Raw genomic sequence first — 12,101 nt, forward strand, 5'->3', positions numbered from 1 at the left:
CAACAGCCTAATGAGACACTCTCACTAATATCTAATTTTACAGATAAGGGAACTGAGGCAAAGAAAGTTTATGTAACTGGCTGTACAGCTGGCCATTTCCAGCATTTGGAATCAGGCAGTTTAACTCTAGAGCAGGGACTTGAAGTAATTTGTTGTGTACACTTCCTCACTGCTGTCTCTCTTCTATCCCCAAATCTTGACCGAAGCCAAACATTTTCATAAGGGCAAAAAGTCACTCTATACGTAAAAATTTTATTTCAATTATAATATCCTTAAAACTACTTCCCAGGACATTTCTTAATCTTCTAAAAAATCCAATTACCATCTCATCTTGGAGCCGTCCAGGATTCTCCATTTTTTTTTCAGTAGATAGCGGTCAACTGATTTCCACGCAACTCTACACACAGCATTGTAAACCCACTGTATCAGGGCGGTTTGGGGAGGTTTAAAGGGACCCGAGTCATGAATTAGAGGTGGTGGGATCAGGCAGTTGGATCCGTTTCAGCAAGTCTTTGATTGGGATGGTCAAATTCCAGGCATTTTTATCTCTTTTCAATGAAGCTTGCATTAGTTTTGCTTCATTTGTGCACATCACTCAGATGGATCGCAAAACCCTTTAAGCTCATTCCTTTTCAATTAGCTATTTTTGAACTCCAGCTGACTCCGTTCAGAATTGCTGTATTCAAGGAGTCTGGATTTGGGACCCCATCCTCAGTTTCAGCTCGCGTCCCACCTCCCTGTGCATAAGGAACATCGACCCTGCTTGCACCGAAAAGTAGCACCGCTTCTTGGAAACCTAAGATGCTGCTCCTTTTCAGGCATTGGGAGAAAGAAATTCTTCTCCTCCAGTACTCACAAAACCACTAAACCCACAGCTGCAGGGTGGCCCCAGGACTCACCTTTCCTGTTGAGTGTGTGTGTTTGAGGCCCTGTGGTTTTTCAGTCGAGGAGACCACAGTCCAGTCATCCCGGGCACACGTTACATCTTCACCTCATTGCTGAAAGGCCTTTCTCAGAGAGTGGGGGGCTGAAATTCTAGATCTGCACTTGCATTTTTACTGTCATTGTTTAGAGAGCTTGGGAGGACTATACGTAGTAGGAATTGCAAGAAGGGTTTAAACAGATACACACGTGCCCAGTGCAATTGGAAGTACCGAACTGAAATAGTAACCATCCCAGATGCTAAGAAATTAAACCCATGCTACAAAATTCCCAGATGGAAGGACCAAGATCCACTTCCAAGATATACTGACCCCAACGCTAACTAACGTAGGAAGAGCGGCGGGAAGAGGTGGAGGAGGAAAATAAAACATGAGGCCAGAGTCTGTAGCATAGCTCATTTTATTGTTTAAACAGTTTTTGCATAGGAAATATATCTGCTTCCAGTAATTGACTGCAGTATGAGCAGCTGCTAGCAGTATAGGCTGGATATAACAGTAACAATCACATTAAGTCAAGCTTGATTTACACCAGTTTAAAACTTGTGGCAATTGAGTTCATTTGCAACCCACAAAAAGTACCCAAAGAACATTATCCTCCAACCGGGCACAATAAAACCTTCGCTAACATTCTGGCCCAGTCTGGGGTTGATCCCAGAGGTCTGAACGCCAGAAATTAAGTAACTGTCATATAATACATCCTACTGCTAAAGGTTTGTTACACGGAGATTGTGCATGTGCCTCCTTTTTGAAAAATTTTAATTAAAATACAAGGTTCTGCATTTATGGCCCATGAGGACAAAAATGCCAAAAGTTTTAAAATGGATCAACCCTGGTGTGTAGCTAGCAAGCAATAACTGACTACTCGTCACCTACAGTTGTACTAAATGTATCTAAAGAAACACACAGTCCTACAAAAGTTGTTCTCAGAGAAATATCATTGAGGTGAGGGCACCTCTTCCCAGGATGCTAGAAGTTCTATATGATATAAGCACAAATTAACAGCTTGATGAAGACATAATCTAATGCAGCTTTGAGAAGTCTATGCCTGGGATGGAGTTACCCCTCACATTCTACAATGTTGTAGAGATTTTTTTTTTTCAAGAAAATGTCATTTGAAACATATTTACAACTGAACTCAACAGAGACTGTGAAATTGAACAGGCACTGCTCATTTGTTTGAGTTTTTTGGTAAACATTTTGCTGGTTTTTTTTTTTTGTTTGTTTCTTTCTCGTTTTGCATCAACTTTTTTCAGTCCATGCAACTTCAATGCCCTCGATGAAGAATGCATAATAAGCCATACTTCTTAAAAAAAAAAAAAAAAGACTTCCTTCTGCATAAAGAGATATATTTGCCACATCAGTCCCTGTAGCACAGTTTTCAAAACCATTCCGTCAAAAATACAGTAATACAAGACTGGCTTTAGTGTCACCAGCTCACACTGCCTTGTGTGTATGTAGGCCACCATTTGTTACTGGTACTGTATCATGCAATAAAAGTTATCAGAGGCTGGGGCTGGCGTGCTCATAGGCTAGTGGCACTGAAGCGTTTTCACAATCTCAACAATTTGAATTGCAACACACAGATATTTCTAAAGAGTCTTAACTAGTGAACCCTTTTATTATCAAAAAAAAACAAACAAAAAAAACTACTTACAACCGTTGAAGAAAGAATTGCAACAACAACAAAAAAATGTAAAAATTGACCGTCTCCAACTTGTCCCCTTTGACTATATGAACAATGTCACCAACAGATCTGTGGCACGGACACAGTACAAAGAGTTGTCATGGCAATGAGTTTGGCTGATGCAAAGGTCATTGTGCAGGGTCAAAGGGCAAAAATCAGTGGTCCATGTTACCCCCCAACTGCAGTGCTCCACCCCACCCACACAATTTTTAAGGAATTAGAAAAAAACAGGGGAACTACCAGAAAGTGCAAAATATGAAGAAGGCAGCTTTCAGCTCCTTCAGCATGGAGTAGAACATTCAATTTTGAGCTTTTACAATTGGACTTGAATAGCCTGCACATTAAAAAAAAAAAAAAGTTTTCAATAGAAACCCAATTTTTTAAAGTCCAGGAAGCATGCAGCTGGTTAATGTTAACCAAAGACCTTGACAGGAACATGTAAACTATATTGAATGTCATGCTTGGGGCCTATCTGCCAGCAATATTGTAGAGTTGTTTCATTAAAAATGAACACTGTACACTGAATATGGGATAACTTTCTGCAGCCTTCATCGTTTCACACGGTACATAGAGTTTGAATCTAGGTAAAGAACACATGTCCTGGTGTCACACCGCTGAAGATGTCCCTGTGCAATCTCTTTTGTTGAGTCCTTATGAAGCTACAAGTCACAAATCCAAGATTCTGCTCCCTGAGGACACGTTATGTGAGACATAGCACGGTTTTGTCATTTTCTGCCTATCCTGAATGCTCTGTGAAACAACCTTAAATACCATCACGTAACAATCACAAAAACTTTTGCTAAAGGCCGTATATACTAATAAAAAGACAGTGGTGCTTCCGACATTCTGAAATGCTCTGAAAACCAACTTTTCCAATACTAAATACAACAAAATAACCTTCATAAAATATAACTTTTCTCCATTTACACTTTTTTAAAGGATTAGTATCCTATGCTTTTCAAGCACAGGAATCTGTGAAATAACTCCTAACATGGACAGATTTTTTTTTTTTTTAATACATAACTTAAGAGCCTGGAGAGTTTTAACTCAAGTCCAGTCTCCAAACAAGGAATATTCTTGTTTACTTTAAAAATGGAAACAACATATAGTTCCATTATAATTGTTAAAAAGTTAGCTTTACAAACATGGGAATTTTAATTTAAAAAAAAATTCTTAACAAAACTATACAGTGTACAAATTACTGTCTACAAGGTAGGCGGTTCATGAAGAAGACCTTTCGCTCTTCTTGCTACTCGCAGCTTCACAGATTCATTCACATATTTTTTTTAATGGAGCTGCCCACCCGAACATTACCCCATAACTATATTGCTATAATTAAGATTTTTGCCATGTCTTTATGTACAGTCTCCTTCACTGCCTTTTTCTTTTTTCTCCTTAGACAAGCCTCAAACGCTCATGTCACTCCAGAGGAAACACTTCAGAGGCACTCTGAGGGGTGGGCTGCAAAGCAACGCAGGGAAAGCTGAACAGTGCCGCGGAGCCGGGGCTGGAGACGCCACCCCCTACTGATGCCCTTGGGTGACCTTCACCATCCTGTAGCTCTGCAGTTCTGGGGAGGGGAGGGGCGTGCAAGACCTGCAAGAGGGGGGGCCCTTAGTCACAAGATACTTCCTGGTAAAAAGAGGAGGAGGCCGAAAAGGATTTGAGATTATATAGAGAGTACTATCTTTTTAAGAGTTTTATCTCAAAAGGAAAGGAGAAAAAAAAAATGATTAAAAAAAAAAAAAAGCAACACTTGAACTAGGCCTTTGTATTCAAGAGGCAGGCAGGAATACCCACAGTGTGTAACTTATTTAGCTAGAGCTGCTCATTCACTGGCAAAAAAAAAAGAGCGACTCTGCTCTTAAAAAAATACTGCGTGTCCTGTGAGGTTGATTTGTTCACCTACTAGGTTGAAGAGACATGAAGAGCTTGGCTGAGATGATCTGTTTTCCACCAGGGCAAGTCATCACAGAAATGACTGGACTTCCTTTTGAACTTGCGCTCCTGCTGTGCTTTTCAGCATTGGGGCTATCAAACTGAATGGGCTAATCAAACACAATTCTCAGGCCCATAAGCATTGTTCTAAAGTATTCATTATTAAATGATATGCTGTGAGAACAATAGACAGTTTATTTTATTAGGCCATGGCCTGGGGGAAGGGGGTCCGGGGCTCTTCAGGGCAGCCCACCATGTGTCACTAATTCTAAAAGATTTTCCCCCTAGTAATGAATTCCCTCAATGGGACTGGGGGTGGGGCAGTGGGGCAGAGTAAAGTAGAACCAGCCTCCATTCACCCTCTAGCCCTTCCGGGGAAATTAAATCCAATATATACTTGAGGTACCATCCCCTAAAAACAAAATCCCATCAGCATCTAATGGGCTTAATTCATCCGCAGGAAAATTCATTTCTAAAAATTCTTTATTTCCCTTCTACTCTGGTTCTCCGTTTAAAAAGGGCAGGTAAAATGAAAACTTAACAAGACTTATTATTTTTGTTCCTTAAAAATTGAACTTTGATTTTAATCTAGAAGTCCGAATACATGTAATAATAGCCCTCTGTTCAATCTCCTGGATATTAAAAAAAATTTCCAACCGCACTACCATCCGTTTGAAGTAGTGAGTCACAGGTAAATCACAGACTAACATTCACGAAACGAAGAAATGGGAAAGGAAAGTGGTGGGGAAAGGATGCGGGAGCACCCCCTCCAGCAGGATGGCATATTTTAGAGGAGAAAGTATGCTCAGGTGTTAAAGCCCCGAAGTTGAAACATCTGCTAGATGTACTTTTCAACGACTATCTTTGCTAACTATGAGACAGGCTCACTCTCCACTGTGGATCCGGAACTTTCAAGAAAAACGACCCGCCACCCCCCTAAAAAAGATAAGACCGTTTGTTTTAAGCCAAGTCTGCCTCCAGGTGAATTGGTTGTGTTTGCTTGCTCTTACTCTGTTGCTATGAAAAGCAGAAAGGAGTTCCGCTTGCACCCCAGGTGGGGAGTTTGAGAGGGAAACCTGTGAAGTTGAAGTTTCTCACAGTAGGCAGAACAGTCGCTGTGCAGCCCAGGCCCATCTCAGGGTGCACTGCTTCACAGCTACACTGTAAAGTGTTAAAAATCCTCCCACCCACCCCAGAATATATATATATGTATATTAAAAAAAATCCCCTGTCCATCTCTCAGTACACAAAAGGACCTCATCACACTGCAAAAATAGCAGTACCCACTTTGGTCAATTAAAACAAACAAACAAAAAAAAAGCATACATTATTTTTTTTTTAAATCTGTGTACTTACCTATAATAACCAATACAGCTAAAAGCACTACCTACATAGGCAAAACTTGGTATTGCATAATTCGTATAAATTTGAAATCCCTCCCCCCCCAAATATTAATTGGAAGATGAAAAACATGAAAGGTTAATAGAAAAAACACCAAAATACTGAAAATATTGCTGGTCGATTACAATTTTTAAGCGGCAACTATACACAGCCATGATATGCTTTATAAATGTGAGATAAAGGTATAACTGTCTAAAAAATCCATGATGTCACACATTTTTCTTCGTCTGGAGTACAAAATATTTTGTCATAAAAATGGTAAAGATTTAAAATGATAATAAATGCAGCAAAACAAGTGTAGTGATGTCACTTTTTTGTGTTTTTTTGTGTTTTTTTGTTTTTTGTTTTTTAGATTTCAAGGCAAGGCACGTAATGTGGACATTATATCTTCGTGCAAATTAGGATTACTGGAAAGAGTATTTTTAATTAAAATTTTAAGAGACATAGAGGCAAAAATGTGTCTGCCCATGCACACCACAGATCTGTCAATACAAGAAATTTGTTGAACAAGGCTAATGTCTGAAAGCACCATGCAAGTATTCAGCACCCTGATTACATTTGTTTTCTCAAGAGTGCATTTTTATATCCTACACCCTGGCGTTCCCAGTTTGTAAACTGTAAGCTTTACCCTTGTGACATGGATTTGCCTGCCTCTTTGTCTCTAGAATGCAGATTTTATAGAACCTTTTGTACACCCTATGGGTTCTTGATGCAACCAGTAATTTTAAATAAATAAATTCTACCTCCAAGGAGGCTGCAGCTAAACCAACATAAGTGCTGTGTTTTCATTAATTTTTTTTTTCCTCAAGCACATGATTTGTCTTGATGTAATGCCTTTTTACTGCCCTCAAAAACTGAGGGGAAAATAAATTCGTTCAAAATTATTTTAAATTCTTTTTAATCCCCTCAATTTAGAGTCCAAGGGCTGAAGGACTTATAATCATGATTCCCCTTTAGATATAAATTTATAAATTGCACTTGCCTCTGTTAAGTGTTTCTTTTGTGGGGAAACTATTATATTAATTTTTACTGTTGCATGCAGAGATAACACTTCACCTACATAGAGGCATTTCTTCCATAGAGCCTTTGTGTTCAAACTGTTTTTTTTTTTCCTTTTTTCTTTTTCTTTTTTTTTTCTTTTTTTCTTTTTTTTTCTTTTTTTAAGATTTCAAACTGGGTTACACACTGGAAAAGGCTGGGTTAAGGGCCAAAATTTAATAAATCTGTACTGATAACTAAAGGCTACAGAGATTTCATATATATATTTTTTAACTTTTAGAAATCAGAGTGCTTATAAAATGGCTGGCTCATGGCTCTGTCACCCAGCACTTCTGATGCCGCCTCCTAGCCTTCGTTGGTGAGATAACCAGGAATAGTGATTCCATGCGTAAACAACAAGAATACTAAACCAATAAAACTAGCTTATCATGCAAATATTAAGGCATCTAGAAAGTCAGTTAAAATATATTGTCATAGAGACAGAACATCTATTTCCCAGCGGACTTCATGTAACAAAGGCTACTTTGCAGGGGCTGCGATCTACCATCAGTGAAATATCATCGACCCTTTTTATGTCATTACAGTTTCAACCTTAAGGGAATTAGTGATTGTAAGTGCTGCGATTGCTGGTCTATTATCTTCTTTCTTCAGTTTCTTTCCTTTCTCCCTTTTTGTTTGATTTGTTTTGTCCAGTCTTCTCTTTTCCTTTTTTTTTTTTTTTAAATTTCTTAAACTAGTGTTGTATTTCATTTTTCCCTCAGTTGCTTGTTTCTGCTTGAAGGAAAGGTTCTCCGATTATGTTCAAACCGTAATTTTGGACATTTGCCGGTAGGATGGGTGTCCTATTTGATACTTGGAAAGGAACCAAGCTAGCCCAGGTACCAGGACTGTTGGCAGGAGAGGGGCAGCAGGAGGGAGGGAAGAGAAAAAGAAAAAATACAACGTTACTCTACAACAATATTAGAAATATAAATTCCATAGGCATCAAATTACTACAATAACTTTTTTTCCAAATTGCAGTTTAATATGAGATACATGTGCTAAATTATAAACATTATATGTATATAAGCTACATGGTCTATTTCTTTCACGGATGGTTAAGACTAATTGTGAAAAAAAACTCAAGTAAGACTCATCCATACTTATTTAACTCTGATTGAGAATACTCTTCCTAAAATACTTGGTCTACTTTGATGTAAATATAATATGATTTTTTGTCAAAAATAAAAAGAGAAAGAAAAGAGCAAATCTACAACAGTGCCAACATACTCTGCAAGCAATATTCTGATCTTGTTTTAATTCACCAGCAATTGTTATGTATTTCAATTTTTCACCTCCCTATCGGTTGAATAAAATTGAAAGCCATGATGAAAGAGACTTTTTTTCCCTTCACAATAAGAGAAAATATATTTTTCGGAAGGCCAGTGCATAATGTGTAGTTGGAAGCTGACACCAGAAGCCAGGGCAACCCCTGTCCCTCCGCATCAGTCATTTCTCCACATCCCAGCTGCTCTGAGTTTGGGAGTCTGGACAGCGGCCTGGGAGAAGCCCCATAGGGAGGGAGTAAGCAGAGGAGAGGCTTGCCCCTCTCCAACCAGCTCTAATTTCACCGATGTTGTATTTGGGGCTGTATAAAACAAAAACAGTTCAAAAAACAGTTCTCTAATTGCTACTGGCATAATCTCTCATTAAACAAGTATCATACAGAGGAAAATAACACGACACCTACATGTCACAAAACAACCCCATAACATACATTCTGGGTATACCTAATCAGATGCATTGTTTGTTTCAACATTCAACTAGGAACTAATGTCAGCTAAGTAACAGCTGCATAAATAATCATGAACCAAGAAAACATCCAACTGACAATTCCATACCCAGTTTTGTCATCGCCTGGCATGGAAACACAACTTCAATGTTTTAAATTTAATTTATCCTTTAAATTTAATTTATATCCTTTTCTTTACTTTTGGAGCCATGAGGTGAGATGGATTCTACTATGGTAGCTATCAAGCTAGACACACTCATTTTTTAATATTTAAATTCCAAAGGTACAAAAACCTTTATGGAATATTACCTTGAAGGAACAATTTTCCTACTTACTCCCTCCACCCCCCCAAAAGAAAAAGCTTGGATTAAAAAAAAAAGAACTTGATATGTAACTTTTTACTCTCATGACACTTTTTAACAAATAAAGAGACTTATTATTACATGTCTAGTTACATATTTCTGAGTTAATATTTTAACAGAAAACTATTCACAATGACCTTTTATGCTCTAGGGATTTTGTGAGTAGAGTATGAGATCCATAATAACAAAGTCCATTTCTCTTTCTGTTCTCCATCTAATACAGTACCTGGTACATGGTAGGTGCTCAGTAAATTTTTGGATTAACAGGCAAATCAATTAAATATTCCAAATCACACCCAACTATATATGTTTTAAAAGTGGTGCTCATAATCACATAATTTCACGAGTACATTGCAATTTGGCCCCCTATAATAAGAAAATAGGCATCTCTGAACTTAAAATTAGAGATGTTTAGCATTTGCAGGAAAAATCATATAATACTTGAAACAAAAAATTCAAAGAAAAAGATGTCAATATAGGATAAAAAATCATAATTCTATAGAATAAAAAGTTGTTATTGAAACCTTTTCTAAGAGACTTAACTGTTTTCACATATTTCTCTCTTCCCACACACATCTTCAACAATTATTTCTGCATTTTGCACCACTGATTGGGCCACTGATTGGGAAAAGTGTTACATGATGCATCGTGAAACATTTTCCCTCCACTGTCCTACTGCACCTGATTACATAGTACTACTATAGCACTACCTCATACCATAATTATCTGTATCTATGATTATCTTACTTACTGAAAGGTAAGATCTCTAAAGAAAATGACCTTATCTTATCAATCCTTATTGCTGGCCATAGCTGATGCTAATTATTTCTCAGCAAATAAATGACAAAAATGGATCTCTATTATTTTTAACCTAAATCAGGAAGCATATATGAAAAACAAAAAGACTAGCTCAAATTGATAATCCTTGACAGTAAAAGAAAATGTCAACGACAAGTAAATAACTTTGCAAAATTAACGAGCCCCAAATTAAATGGGCTCTAGGAAGTCATTTAGAAACTGCGTATTTTAGGAAAATAAAGTGTATTTTAATGCTTGAAAATAGATGTGACTCCTTAAATGGAGAAGTCTACTGATTAATGGCAGAAAAGACAGGAATTCAGGGTTTATTTTGCAATAGCTTTCTTACTCAGTTCTTTAGAAGAGACATGTATTGTTAGTCTATGAAAAATCCCTGATAAAAATACATAGATGCTAGTGACTAACAGGACTCTTGCTGCAGAAGAGCTAACAAATTCAATTTAGATGTTTATTTAAACCTTTCAAACCTCCCATGCTACATTATGACCACGTCAAAATTGCAGTGTGTGATATATTTGTCAATACTGTTTATGAACCTTTGGGGGGAAATAAATCTCAGACATTAACACTATGCAGACCCCATATATGAGTTTACAAGTCTCTTATTGCCAATTTGGAGGTTAAATACAGAACTGTAAGGTACAGACATTTTTTAGAGCTTTTTGGTAGTCCCGTCGAAAAATATCTAGTAAAACTAATTCAAAGATTATGATAACAGTGCAAAGAAAAATGTTTAACCAAACAAAATAACTTAGATCATTTAATTTCTAAAAGACAATGCCTCAAATCTCATAGTTTTTCAGGTAAAAATTTAATAGTGCTTTTGACATATCAACTCTCTCTACATAAGTCAATGTCAATGTTTGCCAGTATGGATAAAATAAACACACTTTCATATTTATGTACATATACAACTAGTTACATGTAAAATGCTTAATCATTTTAACTTCTAATAGAATGAAAATTATATGGATAACCTTATGTTCAATCCAATAATCTGTGTCTCTGTCTAAGAGATGAGAGTCTCTCAATTGAAAGATTTGAAAATATTCAAAGTCAAATTAAGCTACTTCAGCAATATATCTTCAAGCACTCATTTACCTGGTCTTCATTACATTTTCCATTGCCAAATCACCTTTTTTTTTTAAGGCAAACAGAAGATGAGCATGACTGAAAGTTGAAAGCACATCTTTAAAAAATATATACCTGCCATACTAGTAGAAAGAGAAAAGAATATAAGTACTTTGTGGAAAATCAGGCACACAAAAAAAAGCCCCAAATATTTTGACACTACTTTAACACAAAGCAGAATTCACCCTAGTGACTTCTACTCTATGTACTCTCTAAGTATATAATGAGATATTTCATTAAAAATAAAATAAATAAAAGTTAAATACAAATTACAGAAAAAATTAATACATCTGATATCATGGATCATATTTTTATATGATTCTGATCAAATGTATGATGAGGCTGCCCCCCCCACCAAAGGAAAGAAGCAAACAAACAAATTACTTTGACCTTAAGATGCATTAATGGTAGGTGATGGTACGGCTTCATTTTAGACTGATCAGACTATCTCAGAAGCATTGTGTTTTTTCTAGGCATCGCTCTTCAATAGAAACAAACTCTGTGGCACTTCTTTGGTAAAGAAACTCACCAAATCATGTCATTTGAGGAACATTAAATGGAAACAGGGAAGACATGATAGTTGAGTTGAAAAGAAACATAGACTTGTTCCATATGGTTCAGGTAGACAGAATTAGCGTAAACGCAGAAACTTCCAGAAGATACCATGCTGAGGGCCTAGTATAAACAAGGTACTATCTTGGGTGTTTTACATATGCTATGCCACTTAATTTTCTCAATGAACTCTTGAAATTGCCATCATTATCCCCTTTTCACAAATGAGAAAGTTGAGGCTTAAACTCATCGAGAGTTACCCACCTAGATCTCAGATATGAATCAGTTCTGACTCCCGTGGCCATTTAACTATTATACTGCTTCCCTGGGAAGTTAGACATTGACCAAACATTCAAAATAACTTTTTTTTTTTTTTTTGGTGGTACGCGGGCCTCTCACTGTTGTGGCCTCTCCCGCTGCGGAGCACAGGCTCCGGAAGCGCAGGCTCAGCGGCCATGGCTCACGGGCCCAGCCGCTCCGCGGCACGTGGGATCCCCCCGGAC

General features: G+C 37.3%; 1 protein-coding gene across 5 annotated transcripts in view; it reads right to left on the reverse strand.

The window, feature by feature from the left end:
* Positions 1-1,325: 1,325 nt before the first annotated feature.
* NFIB (nuclear factor I B) overlaps positions 1,326-12,101 on the reverse strand; it is a 236,600-nt gene continuing 225,824 nt past the window's right edge. For 4 of the 5 annotated variants that reach the window (XM_024126838.3, XM_024126835.3, XM_024126837.3 and 1 more), the window contains one exon: positions 1,326-7,850. In XM_024126838.3, coding sequence (XP_023982606.1) covers positions 7,833-7,850 — 18 coding nt within the window. In that variant the 3' untranslated portion in view covers positions 1,326-7,832. The remainder of the gene's footprint in view (positions 7,851-12,101) is intronic. The other variant, XM_028494004.2, reaches the window with a different exon arrangement.

Source organism: Physeter macrocephalus, chromosome 9 (assembly GCF_002837175.3).
Source record: "Physeter macrocephalus isolate SW-GA chromosome 9, ASM283717v5, whole genome shotgun sequence".
Lineage (NCBI taxonomy): Eukaryota > Metazoa > Chordata > Mammalia > Artiodactyla > Physeteridae > Physeter > Physeter macrocephalus.